Here is a 17,231-nt window from a genome sequence, read left to right as displayed (position 1 = left end):
GCTTTTTACTCCACTACATTTGTCTGACAGCTTTAATACCCTTCCTGTCCAGTGAAAACCATGCATCTCAGGATTTTGAATGTTTGTGATAAACTGAATAATGAAGAAATTTCTCCTCCTGTTTAAGCTAAATACACTATTTAAAAACCCTCTTGGATCAGCTGGAAAATGCATCGTCACAAAGCTGAAAACAGGCTGTTTTTTCTGAGCTTGTGAAAAGTAATGGACTTTTTAGAGATACATGGCTCTCATAAGACAACGACACTACAAATACAAATATATGATGATCTTATAGACCATGATGCATTGCTGTAGATTAAACTAGCCAACAGTATATAAAGGAGTTAAAATGAGCACAACCTTAAACAACTACTGCAGTAAAATGTAACATACACATTAATATTAATCCAGAATCATCATAGTAAAGCACTGACAGGGAACATTTTACTGCACAATAAGTACTTTGATACTTACAGTAAATGTTGCTGTTAATACTTACATACTTTTAATTAAGTATGGTTTTGAATGCAGGACTTTTACTTGTAAATTTACTTAAGTAAAGGATCTGAAAGCTTCTTCCACCACTGAAACTAATCATCCCTAAACCTCAAACTGGTAACTCCGTCAAATATTCTCGAGACCAAACAAAACTTGGAATTAGTTTTTATTTAGAAAGATGTTTTCAAAATGCAGTAGCTACATTTGGCAACATGTTCTGCAGTGTTTTTTAAAATCCCAAATCCACCTCGAGTCGAGTAGTTTCCCTTTGACATACTCAGATTTTTGTATACTTTGTTGAGACACATGCAGACAGATGTGCAAGTTTGCTATAGCGTGCATCAGATTACATAACAACACATAGATTTAAAGATATTATTTTTTATATCATGGGTAAAATCCCAAAATCAGATGACAGAGAAGGTCATGAATCACTCAGCAAAGCATGACAAATCCTGTCTATAAAAGCACCACACAGACATTTACAAGTGGGCCTATACTGTTCAATACAAGTGCTTTAAAGGTTGTTAAATATTGATGTGTAGACACAGGCTCTATCTTTGATACTGGCAGGTTAGTTGTTACGTGATTACGGGATATCTGAGTATCTTCTCTTCTGCTTATCATTTCACTGCTTTGAGGTAGAAGACGACTTTTCCCTCGTAGGGGTCGTGGAAGTTTTCGTAGCTGATCATGTGGGAGACCACTCGGCACTGGATCTTGGCATGCTTCTCTCCAACCAGGCTGAACCGAACAGCCACCAACGGGTTGACGTAAGTAGGCTGAAGAAAAGGAGGAAGAAAGTAATGCAATATGTTTTTTAATTTCTATTTATCTAGAACATGTTGATAAAACTTTGACATTTTGATGAGGAAATTGATACCACACTGCTAGAATCTGATTAGCTTACTTTGCATAAAGATGCAAACGGGGGGAAGCAGCTAGCCTTCTACAAGCACCTTTAAATCGCACAAATTAACATGGCATATCTTGTTTGTTTAATCTGTACAAAAGCTTAAGTGTAATATCAACAATTTGTGGTTTTATGGGAATTGTGTCAGGTCTTGTTGTCACAATGAGATTGCCAAGCAACCAGCAGCGACTGCAGGAAATCAATGCAAATTGTCATTTTGACCTTGACCTTAAGACAGAGCCAGACTAGCTGTTTCCCTGTTTCCAGTCTTTGTGCTACGCTAACCTCCTGCCGGTTGCAAATACATATTTATCATACAGACATGAGATAGTTAGCCAGTAGATATTTTCATCTAACTCAGCATATTTTCCAAAATGTCAAACATTTCTTTTAATTCCCGAATTAAATATTAATAACTTGAGAATTTTGGTCATTGGTGTGACACAAAAAACGTTTAACATGAATGCATTAACACCAGTTTGCTAAACTGGTAGTAAATCCGAAGTGTGTTAGATTTTACAGGTGGTGAAAATGAGCTGTGAGCCTCTGTTGACCACCTGTTTGTGGTAATTTAGTTAAGTTTATTTAGATATACAGTATGCACAATGTATTTACCACAAACCAAGTGAAACACAATGAATATATTGGGCCATTGCCTGCTTGGTAATTCAGCCTTACTTTTACCGAGAACATTTTTAACGACATAAACAGATCTTGATTCTCGCTCACCTGTGCCAGTCTTCCGTAGTAAGGGAAGTAAGAGAGATCCATAGCTCCCCCTTCAGGGAAATACTCCATTTTGGCCACATTGTCTTGTCCCTCCTAAACACACACACATAGACAAAGAATTTCATCATATTTAATGGGGCACCAATTTTACTCATGAAGATCAGTTTACTCGTCACAAATATTACTCAACCTGAGAAAACAGCTGTATAATTACCTCCGCCAAGGAGGTTATGTTTTGTTGGTTTATTTGCCTGTTTGTCAGCAGGATTACAGAAAAATCAAAGAACGTATATATTGCCAAGAAGTGAAAGTCAATTGTTCGTTCCATTGCAACATCAGCGTCCAGCAGCAAAGCTACGCTTCTGTCATTTTAGACTGATAGCGACGTCTACAAAGTCCTGTACAAAAGTAAAACAAAATATTTCTATTATATTGTCATATTCTACCAAAATGGACTGCTGAACAATGAAATATTATAAATATAAAAAACATTTTCAGTCCAAAATGGTGGCAGCGGCCGTTGTAAAAAAAAAACGGAGTTTCGTCTCTTTGCATCTATACTCTGGAAAAACTACTGGCACGATTTTGGTGGAAAGGTGAAGAAAGAACCCGTTACATTTTTGAGCTGATCCAAATCACTGGGCGGATACACACATTATTTTTCACGTATGGAAACGGCCTTGGCGGAGGTCTGCGCTCTCCGAGTACCTTTTTAGTTTCTCATGTTACCCTGGAGGAGCTTTGTCAAGTCTGAGAAAATAACCCTCATCAGAGACAACAAATATAACAGAAAGTCCTTGTTACAAACTGGGGTTGTTGAGTTTGAAAGATATGGGAGTTAACCAGCCAAGAAGGTTCTAATGAAAAGAGTTGCATTATGGGATATGTAGGATCCAGTGCTTTTGGAGTTTGGCCCAAACTGGGACTAAAAGTCACCATATCTCTGACGCATGGATTGTGATCTTTAATTTGTCTCTCGGGAAGCCCTTCGACTTTATGAAAGTGCAATACTAAATCACTGGAGTACCCCTGAAAATAATATGTAAAACGTAAAAAAATGTATGCTGTTAAAATCAGTATATGCAGTTGTTGCTCACCAGTACAGTGCAGTTGACATATGGGGGATGACCAGTGTGATTAGTTGGCAAAAAGCTGATGATCTGCAGACACAAAACAGAACATTTCTATTTCCAGATCAAAGTTTTTTCCGAAAGTGCTCAGAAGGATATTTATGAATTAAACGTACCCTGTTCATCTTAATGATGACACAAGGCATAGTGCAGTTGTAGCCAAAGGTTGGGTCCTCAAATCCTGAGCAGGGTCCCAGCATGCTTTGCATGAAGGGGCATGCCCACTTGGTGTGGTGCGGGGCAGTGAAGGTGTTCTGGATGAAGTACTTTCCTTTTGTGCAGTTATAGTTGTTACATTCAAGCTGCATGGTGTCGTTGTAGGCTGAATGAGAGAGACAGAAAGAAAGATTAAGTTGTCTGACTTTGCGTTGAATATTAAGGTAACTCTACTAATAGTAATAATACTGACGCTTCAGGAACTCATTAAGGATGTTGGTCATCTTCTTCAAGCTTTTCTTGCATGATGTGTTGTAGTTGATTTCAACCATTTCCTCCCCATAAGTGTCCGGCCACACCATTACCCCTGAACAGAGAAGCAAACAGAGAGCTGGTTAACCGAGGTTTCATTTAAGTCGTCATTGTCTTAACTCCTTCTTGTTGTTATTGTTGTTGTGTTACCCGGAGATTTTAACCGGTCTTGGTAGTCCGGGGCGTACGGATCCAAGGTGTACATGAGCGTCCAGATGGCCAGACAAAAGAGGGACGTCATCACCACGTAGAAGGCCACATAATATAGACTGATGTACACTGTGAAGGAGAGAGATGGTTTTATTAACACACACACACACAGTCAGGATTACAGTGTACAGTATACACTAGCTTAATGTGAAAACACTCGTGACACAAAGCAGGTGTGGTTACAAAGGTGTATGTCTACATTCGCAGAGGTCAAGGTGTCCTCTGTTGATATGAGCTCAATTTAATCTGATTTTAAGATCAAACGGAGGGGGAAGGACTCTGACGAAAAAAAACAAAGCTTATCAAAACAGCGGGCTTATCTCTCTCCGTCCACATGCTGCAAACATAATTACTCGCTGAGGTGATATTAAAAGGACAGAAAATGTCACACAGAACGGTACATACAAGTACATGATGTGTGTTTGTCTTTTACTGTAACACACACTAATACGCACACAGAGTTCAACGTATGTGGTGCATCGTTTACAACACAACGCTCACGTGCCCATATGCAGTGGTGGGATGTAACTAAGTACATTTATTTTCCAGTGATATAGTTACTTTGCAGGTTTAGAATTTATACACAAAAATATATTAAGATCTTGTTAAACATAAAGTATTGTTATAGATTAAAGTACCTAACTATCTATAAAGTAGTTCAAAATACCTCCACCTCGACCAGCTGCAACATTAAAATACAGCCTACACTTTAAGGCTTTAGTAATGATATTAATCCATTAATATAATGTATAATAATATAACACTGACAGGAGCCATTCTGCTGCATAATGAGTACTTTTACATATACTTATATACTCTTACTTATAATGGGATGATATTTATCTTGGAGTATTGCTACTTCTTCCTGTACTGCCCATACTACATGTGCACATGGAAAGAGTCATGGGTTGCTGTAATCCTTCTTCCTGTTCATGCTAGCTGTGAAGCTAAAAGTGACTCCAATTTAAGACACAAATGTGTACTAAAAAAATACTTTAATTCCGTTAAATACCCTCTTAATTTGGCTAATTTAGACTGTTGAATGTCAGCCAGTAATTAGTTTAAGCTAAACTTTAGAATACATGAATGGTGAATAACTTCAGGGCCTGTGTAGACAGGAGAAATAATCACAGAGATCCATAACTCTTCAGATGTACAGAAGGACATCAGGGTATTATGTTAAGACAGAAAAATCTGAATCTGTACTTTAACTTTCATTCGAGCAAATATTTGCAATTCTTCAGTTTAAATATTGGACAAACATTGGATATTTGTTCCAGTTTGTTCCAGTTGTTCCACATGGACAAATGTCTTGTATTCTAATTAGATAATACTTACGTGACTGCTTCAGTTGTTGTGCATACGACAATAAAGAAGTTGAACTAATTTAAAACAGTTTGGCAAATGGACTTGCATTTATATAGCGCTTTTCTAGACTTCCGACCACTCAAAGCGCTTTACACTACATGTCAGCATTCATACACTGATGGTAGAGTTGGTAGCTGCTAAGGTGCCAACTTTGCCCATCAGGATCTAATCTAAATACTAATTCACACACCGATGGCTATGCCTTCAGGAGCAATTTGGGGTTAAGTGTCTTGCTCAAGGACACATTGACATATGAACTACCGACCTACCGATTGTTGGACAACCTGCTCTACCCTCTGAGCCACAATTTGGCAATGTTTACAAAGTTAGATTTTTGTTCACATTGTCTCACATATTAATTCAACTTCAAGGCCCTTCTTGCGTTGTTAGGCAAAAAAAAAAAAAGTAGTTAAGTATTTCTCAGTCATTGCAGGTGAGATGTTGCCTAAATGTTTGGTAGCATTGGTCCCCAGCAATGCAAAATGATGCAATAAGGCAAAGAGACAAATAAACCTTCACCATCATATTCCCTTAGCAGAGCTACAAACTACGGCCTCATAAATGACACGTCCACTCTTGTTCTTAATACAGAGCCACTGTACTGTATTATATTATTTAACGTTGCACAAGAGAGGTTAAAGAAGTTATAATTACCCCATTTCTCTGGTGTCCTCCCCATTAACGTCCCCTCATCGGAGTTCCAGACAAAACGGCCAAAGTCTTCACATTTTTGCCCACAAGTCCTCTTCTCCTTCAAGGCGGCCATGGTGAAGCTCTGTGCTGACCAGGATCCACAGCAGACCTTTTCTTTCCTTCACTCAACTCTACTTTTTACTTCTCTTCTCTTCTTCCCTCCCTCACAAGATTCAAACCTCTCTCCTTCCTGTCCCTCCCCAAAGATGTTGAGGCCCTTTCAGGTTTGTACTAATGTCTTGTTTTGCCCCTGTCTCATTCTCTTTTACAGTAATTTAAGCTAAAACTCACTCCCTGGACGTCGCTCCAGAGTGTGATGTATGTGTTATCTCTTATTCACTATTTATAAGGCCAAGATAAGGTGGGCATGCTGCCTGTAGGGACGCTGAGGTGGGCCAACGTAGAAACAGGTGAACAGCGACGTCCTTCACTCCTCGGTGAAACCTGAGGATCACCTTGAACAGCCAGGCAGCTTGGTTACTAATGGCAACAGTCAAGGTGAACGAGTGCATATGATTTGCTCGGATTTAAATGTTTGGCACATTGAAACCAAAGTCTGCATCTGTTTGATTCTGTACCTGCCAAAGAGCCAATTAGAGGTTGTAACATTTTACTTTTCCAGAAGTAATAAGGGGGAGATTTTACAGTAAAGGGAGTCGGTAGATACTGTAACAATGTTATCACAGATTAGATCAACGTTAGTTATTTAAGTGTCAAAAAATTGTGAAAGTTGCCAAGCTCACAAGCTCCCAGAGTCGAAGGTGACATCTTCAAATTGCTTCTTTTGTCTGACCAACAGTTGAAAACCAAAATATATTCAATTTACATTGATTCAAATGAAGAAAAGCAGCAAATCCTCAAATTTAAGAAGCCTGAAAAAATTCATATCTATACGTAGCAGCATGGCTCTATAGATGCAACGTCAGTTAGTCGTTTGGTCCATCACTTTGGTCCAGACTAAAATATCTCAACAACAATCGTGACCTCCAGAGGATGAACCGTTTTGTGGGGGGGACATTAGTATTTGGTGTCATCAGGTCAAAAGTTCAATTTGTCCAGTAATTTGGTTTATGAGCAAATACCTGCAAACCTAATGACATTTAGCCTCAGCTGTAAGCTACTTACTGTATGTTTAGTGCTAATTAGCAAATGTTGACATGTTAACCCGCTAAACTAAGATGTTGAACATGGTAAACATTATACCTGCTTAACATCAGCATGTTAGCATTGTCATTGTGATCGTGGTAGCATTTGAGCTAAATGTTATCACTAGCAATTATTAGAGGAATCAGGTTTTGAGACTGAATAGGTGTTTCTTTCTGGTAGAAGATTTAAAATAGGAAAAGACCACAAGAGTACAAAAGTACAGCACTGTGCAGAAGCATGATGTTAACTACTGTGAACACTTTTCTCTCATTTCTCTCTGTGCCACTCGCTCTGTCTCTCAGCTTCACTGCATTCCTGTCATTACCAGCCCACTACATGCATACCACATTTATCTCTCCTCCTTCTCGCTTTCATTTTCTGTCTCTCTTCTCCATCATGTTTCCTGAGTCTTTGTTTTCACTCTTTGTTCCCTTCACTCTTCCTCTACAGCGTGCACATGGGTTCATGCAGGATGACGCATTACGGTGTTACAGGGTGGATAAATCTCTTTGGGGAAAGGTGATGAGTCAGGTAGATCTGCAAGTGTGTCTGCATGTGTGTGTGAAAGGGACTCACAGGTTTAATGATTGAGGGAAACACTGAGCTCTCTGTGGCTGTCTGCAGCGAGCAGGCGGTTGGATGTACGACATCCTCTGCTTCTGAAGAGATTTGAATCCACATCTTGTTCTTATCTGGGAATTATTCACATTCACATTTTCTCTGTAGCTTTTTGCGGCATCTCACACATTTCTCCGTCCCTCCTCCTCATTTTTCGACTGTGTCACCATGGATATCGGTGGCCTGACGACAGTGGTGGCCAACTCTGCCTACATCTCGGCCCGCGGGAGCTTTGATGGCACTGCCAACCCTGCAACCAATCGAGACAAGAAGTACCACTCCCGCCTGAAGCTGCCTCACATCACAGTGTGTGAAGACCTGCGGGAGACTTTAGATTTGGGCTTCCAGACAGTCTGTGTGGAGCAGCCCATCGGCAAACGTCTCTTCCAGGAGTTCCTAGACGCCAACAAAGAATATAAAGGCCCCTGCCGCCTGTGGAAGGATATTGAGGAATACAACATGGCTGAGGATGAAGATCGAGTCATGAAAGCGAGCAAGATCTTGTCCCGGTACATGGAGCCTGACGCCAAGTATTTCTGCCCCTTTCTGCCAGAAAACGGCATCACAAAGGTCAAAGAGAAGCACCAAGAGGCCGGGGACGATCTTTTCAGTGAGACCACGAACAATGTGATGGATTTTCTCAAGGAAGTGCCCTACACTTTCTTCCTGGAGAGTATGTATCTGACAAGGTTTCTGCAGTGGAAGTGGTTGGAGATGCAGCCCATGGGAGAGGATTGGTTTTTGGATTTTCGTGTATTGGGGAAAGGGGGTTTTGGGGAAGTGTCTGCCTGTCAGACGAAGGCCACGGGGAAACTGTATGCCTGCAAAAAGCTCAACAAGAAGAGGCTGAAGAAGAGAAAAGGCAATGAGGTAAGAAGACAAGTCCTTTCTCATCAGAGAAAGAGTGGAAAATCTGCATTTATTACTTGGGGCTATTAAACATTGTAGTTTGTGCAGTGGTTGAAATCTGGAAACACGAGTTGTGGTCTAGTTTGTTGTTCTCCAGCAGTTGTACACAGTATCTGTGTAATCCCCCCTCTAAACAACACTCATATGGAGACGACATTAGGCACCTTTGGCTTATACAATTAGTGCCATCAGCATTAAAGCATTTTGATCTCATTATAAAGAGCCAGCCCTGTCATGATTATAAATGGAGCAGCTCTGGAGTGGATTTCCTAATCTTCTGCTCAATCCTCAAAACAAAAACAGTAAGACGTCTGTATAACTTCAGTTTAAAATCTTGCTAAGATTATCAAGTTTTCATTGATCAAATTAATGCTGGTTAGCTCCATATAGGCCGACATATATGAGAAAAGCAAGCTTTGTTTAGATGCAGCGGTGACTTGTTTTAAATATTTCCATTTTTTAAAAATTTTTTTTGTGTGTAAATTCTGATGAAACTTGACTGAAACAGTGCATTCAAATGCAATCATATATTTTGGGAAATTACTTCCTTGACTGGATGTTGCAATGCTGTTGTGCAGCCAACTCTCAAGCGTCAGGTGTCAGAGCTTCCCACCATCATATGACACCTTCTCATGACAGAACGCTGAAACTACAGTATGTGCTTCACCTGCAGATAAACTATTATGTGCAGGCAGGACTGTTTGTGTCCAATAAAGATGACAGCACCTAGAGTGCTGTAAACACTGTAAATGTCCTCACATCTGCTGTCCCTTCCTGTCCTGCAGGGGGCGATGGTGGAGCAGAAGATCCTGGCTCGAGTTCACAGCAGGTTCATCGTCTCTTTGGCGTACGCCTTCCAGTCAAAAACAGAGTTGTGTCTGGTCATGACCATCATGAACGGAGGAGACCTGAGGTTAGATCTCATTCTCTCACTCACTGACACACTGACTACAAGTTCTCCATATTTCAGTCCCTTTGACGCTACATCCTCTCAGGATCTGATTAAGACACTTCTGCAACCCAATATTAAAGGGACTGTTTGTAAGAATCAGAAATTGGTTGTAACAGCGACACCTGTGGCCGTTAAGTCAAAGAAAGTCAGCGTCCAGTTGCTTGTGCTCGCCTGTGTGCACGCGCTACGTGAATGTGAGCGAGCATTCGTTAACACAGTGAGGCGACACACGTCAGCTAAAACCACAATATCACTCTGTATTTCACCTGCTTGGCAGTAATGTTAGCTGACCAGACGAAGGTCTCTCCATGAATCAATGCTGATCCTAGTGTTGGCTTTTCCTGCTTCAGCCTCCCGACCGCGGCCGGAGGGAACAGGGGAGACACCGGCACCTGGTCGGAGAGGATAACGTTACTCGCTGCGGAGCCCCGTCACTTCACAAGACACGGAAAACCTCTGTTGGTCTGGAGGAGCTGCAGCATTTATTTCTGCACAAACGTCCACTGTACATTCACTAGATATTCTCAGAGCTAAACTAACTCTTCTGCAGTGTTTAGTGTGCGCGCATGCACGTGAGGTGGAGCAAATAGCAAGAACGAGCGCGGCGTGCGAGTGAAGGCAGGCAGGCAGAGGAGCAGAGTACAGCAGATACTCCGGCCCTGGAGACTAAAGCTACGGTCTCCCCCGCGTCCTCTGACCGCAGCCAACACTGTTTTGCAAGACGGGCTTCACTAGATAGAACTTTGTGGTTTTGGTGCTTCCATTTAGTTTGTGTTGGAGACTGAGTCTGAACAGCGTAGCCACACGGGAGCGCGCATGGGACACCGACCCCAATTGATTTATACGTGTAAGAAGTTACAAACAGTCCCTTTAAGAATTTATATTTTAATATACGGATTATGCATTGAAATTTAAATCCGATATTTATTTGGCTTTAGTATGATGTCATGTAGTGTTAAAAATGAGATGATTCATGGTGCCATTTTTCTGATGTTTCAAAACAATCTCTTTTTTATAGATGTGTTTTAAATGTCATGTCAGTGTGAATGTCCACATAGTGTTTATTTCTTGTATAAACATATACAGTCTATATATATATTTATACTGTATAGAATTAACTTAACCGCTCATATCCCACTAGGTATCACATTTATAACGTGGACGAGGACAACCCGGGGTTGGACGAGCCGCGGGCCTGCTACTACGCTGCTCAGATCATCCAGGGTATGGAGCACCTCCACCAGAAGAGGATCATCTACAGAGACCTCAAACCAGAGAACGTGCTGCTGGATAATCAAGGTCAGACACTCAAGTTCAAAAAAGGTCTCTTGTGTTTGGTCCTGAAATGCAGCCATTCTGTTCTCGTAGTTGTTGTGCTGTTGGTGATTCCTGTTTTAGAGGTTCATTATACATTCAATACACCATATTGGTTCAACAGTGAATTATGGGGTAACGTAACCGTCTGATTTTGGATGACTAGAATATTTAATTAGAACAATAGTGCTAGGAAATTTGCTTTGAGTTTGAAGATTGATACCACACTCTCCCTACAGTTGTTACATAGAGTATACATGTTACATTTTTTCATTATAAAAATTGTAGTAAATATATTTCAGCTTATAAAAATATAAAAATAAAATAAATTATAAAACAAATAACAAAATGTAGCGAAAGGAAAAGAGTAATAAAATAAATAGATAAATAAATAATAATAATAATAATAATAATAATAATAATAATAATAAAAAACAATCAGGGTCTGTTAAACAATTGGAGTAAATTTGAAATATCTAAATAATAAGAGAATAAGAATAAAAGAATAAAAGGAAGAGAGTAATAATAATGAAAAAATAAATAAAAGTAAAAATAAAATAAAAAATAATAATAAATAATAAAAACAACAAAAACAATTTGGGTCTGTTAAACAATTGGAGTATTTTTGAAATGTCTAAATAATCTAATAGTTTTTGCCAATTTATATAATCATTTTTAATAATTATTTTTGAGTTTTAAGTTTTCAATAGTAACGTTATCTAGTCAAATAAGTTTTAAAATCAGTATCTTTAGAAATATAAAAGGAGGGTAGTTTTAAAAGCCAAATCATTTTATGGATATAATATTTTACTAAGATATTAATCAAATGAATTGTGTAAGGATACCACTCTCATGTCTGTCTGTTAAATATGAAGTTGGAACCAGGAGGGGAGCGTTAGCTGATTCAAACCGCCAACCACTTCTAAACACTACAACAGATATACTAATTTGTGCTTTTATTGTGATAAAATATGCCTCATTCTTGGCCTCCTGAGGTCAAAACACACACACATGCTGTATAAACACCCTGAAGCACTGAGTCTTACCTCTAAGGCAAGGACGTCTTTCAGTTATCATGCCATACAGGGAAACGAGCCACAGACGTAGTGGTGCAGGTCAACATTGGTATCTGTGACGTGCACCACTCTTGACATTAGTTGTGTGTATTTGTTCTCACAGGTAACGTACGTATCTCTGACCTTGGTCTGGCTGTGGAGCTGGCTGATGATCAGCTCAAAATCAAGGGCTACGCCGGGACTCCAGGTACTTTCTCACTCTGTAATTAATATATGACATTTAGTTTTACTGTACAGCTGCCTTCACCCAACCAGTGTTAAACTGAATGACTGAAACTCTGCTGCCACTTTATAACAGAGGACAATGAACAAACAGAGCAAATATCAGCTCTAAAATACAATATCAGCATGAAAAGATAGTATAAACACAGTATATATGTATATGTGCTGAATCTGATAGGCCTATTGTTGTTTCATTTCCTATTTTGTAAAAAATATATCATTTTTGAAATGAATAAAATTAACTCAAGATTCATGATTCATTTGTTTCTTTTCAAAACAATATAAACCCATATTCATCAAGCCCATAATTCAGATTCACAATGGATGATCAATTGGAAGTTTCTTCTTCTTTGTCTCCAGTATTATTATTCATCATTACTGTGAGCCGTCATTCCCACTATTACATGTGAAATGTTGTGATAAAAAAAAAAAAAAAAAATGTTGTACAGAGTTCGGTTGGTGTCTTGTCAAAAGTTTCTCGGGTGGTGTTCTGAGGGAATTTAGACAGTATTTCTAAAACTAATTTCTAAAATCAGATAAGGTGGTGCAATTCCAAACATACTGTATACTAGTACTACTATACATTAGATAGTTTAATTTGTCGTATTTTCTGAGTTTATAATTCATAAAAAACTAAATCTGTGACCAGTAACCAGTCACTGCACCTGTGAATAAATATCGGAGTAAGAAACAGTACAACATTTCCATCTGACATGCAGTGTCGAATAAATAGCACGTAAATTGAACAACAATAGAAGTACTGAAGTATCAGGTACAGTACTTGAGTTAATGTAGTAGCAGCTGTATTATTAATGAGTGAAATGTGATAACGTGACTTGCATCTCAGGATTTGTTTTAAGAGATGCACTATTCATGCAGATTTACTTATTTAAGTATGTTAAAAAAACATATCTGTCTTATCCAAATGTACTGAAATTGAAAGGTCGTGACCTCTTTTCTCTGACCTGCAGGTTTCATGGCTCCTGAGCTGCTGAAAGGAGAAGAGTACGATTACTCGGTGGATTACTTCACTCTGGGGGTCACTTTGTTTGAGTTCATGGCTGCCAAAGGACCCTTCAGGAGCCGAGGAGAGAAGGTAAATATCCTTTGTGTGACCACGTTTAGAGCAGTTTTTACATTTATTGTGTGCTTTAAACATGTTCTTTTGGCTCTCTGTCTCTTTCGTTACAGTCTTCTAGCTGTTGCCTCTTTGTCATGTGATGTTTGAAGCTTTTACTAAACCTGTGTGATAATACCATAGACTCAATACAGTCTGTGGGTAATAAATACAGTAACAGGTTTTAAAGATTTGATGGCTCTACTTCGCCCACTTGTGGCCTGATGCTGACACTGCTGTGAAATATGAAGCCCTCATTTAACCAGTGGTGGAAAATATACTCATATGTCTTACTTTAATAAAAGTAGTAATACCACCCTGTAAAAATACTTTGTTACATATAAAAGATTTAACTTAAGTAAAAGTATGTGGTGGTACTGATTCCCCAGTTCCCAACCACATAATACAGAAATATTTAACAGCTACTTGGAGAAACACATTTCACAAGTGCCTTCACAATAAAAAATGCCTCCTTAATAATAATAATGATGTAAAAATGCCTCTTCAATTATAATAAAATGCCTCTTCGATAATAAGGAAATGTGTATGAAGGAGGAAAATGAACCCAAAATAAAGCCTGGAGGCATTAGGTTATCTGTAGAAAACGACAAACTCTTGCATGAATCAGAAAAGGAAAGACAGCAAAGAAGCCTCAAAAAGCCCTAAAGACCAGATTTTCTGGGTCAATTGGCTAAAATGAGTTCTGTATTAAGTTGAGGAAGGACCAGAGGGCCCTGGGTGTGCAATAGGCCCTTTTCACAGCAGCTATTTCGACGTCATAGCACAACAAAACACAAGTGTAATTGATGAAATTAATTATGGTCCCATTCTATTCAGTGTGTCACAGTCATTCCGGTGAGCCAGCATGCACAATACCTGGACCCTGGCACACCTCAATGCAACAGGACTATAATTAATGTCATTAATTACACTGGTGTTTAGCCTGCAGTGACACATCAACATGGACGATTCCCCACCTCTCTTATGCTCTAAAGAAAGGGCGTTGTCACGAAAGTCCCCAAGCTGCTCTCAGTTCTTAATTATGAGTCTTAATTAGTCCGCACACCTGCAGCAACAGGTGATCTGAATAACCCTCCAATCAACTCAGAGGAACTGTGACATTCAGCTAAAGTTAATGGGAAATGACAGCAAAGAATGAGGGACTGCTATGATACAAAAGTATTATCAGTAAAATGCACTTAAAGTATCAAAAGTAAAAGTACCTCATAATTGTGCTTAGTTACCTTCCACCCCTGCATTTAACTTTGAGGAGAACTGATGGATTTTATTACCTATTTACACATTAAGCATTTATGTGTATTGATGTAATGTATATATTTACTTAATAGAGGATTTACAGTGGTATTATATGGCATATTCAGATGACTGTGCATGAACATAAACTTGAATACCCTGAATTTTCCTGCAGAAAGATAATAAATTAGAGCTGTGCAGGTAAATGCCTGAATTGGTTATTCTCTTTAAATCTCTTTAAAAATGTCTGGTTCATTTTAAAGACTTGGTGAATATGTGTTAAAGTTGGACTTTAAATGAGAGGAACAAATTCATCTCTCCATGTTCGTCTTTGTGCTGTTTTCAGGTGGAGAATAAGGTGGTGAAGAAGCGGATCCTGAATGATCCGGTAATGTATCCAGAGAAGTTCAGTGAGAACGCCCGGTCCATCTGTGAGGGTCTGCTGTTCAAAGAGGTCGACAAGAGGCTCGGCTTCAAGAACGGATCCTGTGACGAGATCAGGGCGCTCCCCTTCTTCAGCGAGATCAACTGGAGGAAACTCAATGCAGGTCTGTTTCATAACATTAAAGTTTCACAATCTTGTCTGTTTGCATCAAATTGCACAAATGCACGTCTTTTTTGTATTTACTTTTTGCTCACTGATTTTGTTTTTTAAAGTATTCCAATATTTCGTTTTGCTACAGTACATACATAGAATGAATGGTCAGTATCTACTTATGGCTATCGTCATGTGAAAACACCTTCATTCCAGTTTTTCTAACAGTCGTATTTAATCTTGAATAATTTTATGGTCCTCTTTTAGTTGATGAGATTCACTTGAGTGCTGTCACCTCTTCACTAGTCAACTTTGTGCTCAAATAATAATAATAATGAAAAAAAACAGTTAAAAACTTATTTCAGAGAAGAGAGTTTTGTTATCTGTATGCACTTTTTGGGCAGTTTTAAATATTTTCTTAGTTCTTAAAGGCCCCAAAAACAATTTTTTTGAATCAGCTTCTTACTTTGAGCAGTAAGGTCCCACATGAACGAGACACGTTTGAACTATTTTGGCTTTTTCATAAGCCATATTTTTGTAGTTTTAGCTCTACTAACTGGTTTAAAGAAGGTCGCACTCAGCTGAAGAAAGGTGATGTCATGTATTTCTGTGCACCAATCAGGATTTAACAAAATTTTAGTTGTGGGCACAGTTGTGATGTTGCCAGGATGCTGTCAATCAAACTAAAACACACCCACACAGGTGTGGTAAAGGGGATAGATGAGGTTTTGATGAAGAATAACTAAAGATGATTCATATTTTTTCTGCAGTTTATTGATGCACAGTTAGTAATGAATATTTAATGTTATAAAGAAGTATTTAGGATTTGGGGGTTAAATACTCATCAGTTTTGTGGCTCTTTGTGTTCAGTTTTTGCTGTTTATGTTACATTTTGTTTGAAATTCAAAATATGTTTGCATATGGGGTACAGCATCTTTTAGAAGTGACCTATTTATGTGTCTATATTGACAAATATAGACACATAAATGACAAAAAATTGACATTTACTACTTTACTTAGAAAAATAAAGTTCAACAAGCCAAATGTCCAGTAAACACTCATGTCTCCTCAGGGATCCTCACACCCCCTTTCGTGCCAGACTCAAAGACAGTTTACGCCAAGGACATCGACGACGTCGGGGCCTTCTCAACGGTTAAAGGCGTGCAGCTGGAGGATATGGACAACCAGTTTTTTGAAGAGTTTGCCACGGGGAACATCCCCATCCCCTGGCAGGAGGAGATGATCGAGATGGGGATCTATGGCGAGCTCACGGTCTGGGGAGCCAACGGCGCTCTGACCAACGACCTGCGACGTGAATCCATCCTGGAGCAGCCGGCCAAGTCCTCAACCTGCACGGTGACGTAAGACAGCGACGACCACAGAGCACCACAGCAAAACATCCAGCTGTTAATGGAGGAGTTTACATCAGCTGATTGTTTATTTCTTTAACACTTTTTGTACAAGACTTTGAGGGGGATCCATGTCTCTGATAGATAATGAGATACTCACAGTATTACCTGCACTTTTTGTCCAGTTTTACTTATAGCCCTTTACTGTAAACTCATGTTGTTTATGTGGACTGACATGTTTTGTCTTTATTGCTGCACACTTTTGACTTGTTATCTAATTATCTGTTTCTAACATTGTCCCACTGTTGGATTTTTTTTTTAAGTAGAGGAATGAATGATTGATTATTTTGTGTGTGTGTCAGTGTGAATGAATTGCAAGTAAAAAATTAGCATTTTAATTTCCTTTGCCTTTTTCCACTTTTTGTTTCTCCACTGTGTTATAATCGTTTTCTAGCTTCAGACGTGTAAATAAAACTTGTATCCATTGCTGCAGAGATGTTTTATTAAATTGAAATACATATTTTAACATTAAAATCAACATGTTTTGTGTGTGACTGAAACATTAACACAATCTAGTTCCTCCACCTACAGCCAAGCGTCATCCTAGATACAAGCAGACACCACTACCACCTTTAATGGAGTCAAAGTAGAGTCAGAAGTATTTAACTGTGTGTCACCATATCTGAGTCTGTGAAAACATTTTGCATGAATACATTCAAATGTGTGAATG

At 38.9% G+C, this 17,231-nt stretch overlaps 2 protein-coding genes across 2 annotated transcripts; one reads left to right on the top strand and one right to left on the bottom strand.

Moving 5' to 3' along the window:
- Nucleotides 1-646: 646 nt before the first annotated feature.
- Nucleotides 647-6,303, bottom strand: LOC119482613 (potassium-transporting ATPase subunit beta-like). The gene is made up of 7 exons (XM_037760295.1): nt 5,971-6,303; nt 3,889-4,017; nt 3,680-3,793; nt 3,387-3,592; nt 3,238-3,300; nt 2,141-2,233; nt 647-1,280 (listed from the first exon to the last, which is right to left on the bottom strand). Exons 1-7 carry the CDS (start codon nt 6,080-6,082, stop codon nt 1,122-1,124), a joined length of 876 nt encoding a protein of 291 aa, XP_037616223.1. The 5' UTR covers nt 6,083-6,303; the 3' UTR covers nt 647-1,121.
- A 161-nt stretch (nt 6,304-6,464) lies between these two features.
- Nucleotides 6,465-16,987, top strand: grk1a (G protein-coupled receptor kinase 1 a). The gene is made up of 7 exons (XM_037760282.1): nt 6,465-8,643; nt 9,468-9,595; nt 10,776-10,933; nt 12,128-12,211; nt 13,218-13,342; nt 14,964-15,165; nt 16,225-16,987. Exons 1-7 carry the CDS (start codon nt 7,942-7,944, stop codon nt 16,515-16,517), a joined length of 1,692 nt encoding a protein of 563 aa, XP_037616210.1. The 5' UTR covers nt 6,465-7,941; the 3' UTR covers nt 16,518-16,987.
- The last annotated feature ends 244 nt before the right edge of the window (nt 16,988-17,231 follow it).

The sequence above is a fragment of the Sebastes umbrosus genome, chromosome 2 (assembly GCF_015220745.1).
Source record: "Sebastes umbrosus isolate fSebUmb1 chromosome 2, fSebUmb1.pri, whole genome shotgun sequence".
Classification (NCBI taxonomy): domain Eukaryota; kingdom Metazoa; phylum Chordata; class Actinopteri; order Perciformes; family Sebastidae; genus Sebastes; species Sebastes umbrosus.
This window is presented reverse-complemented; position numbering and strand designations above follow the sequence as displayed.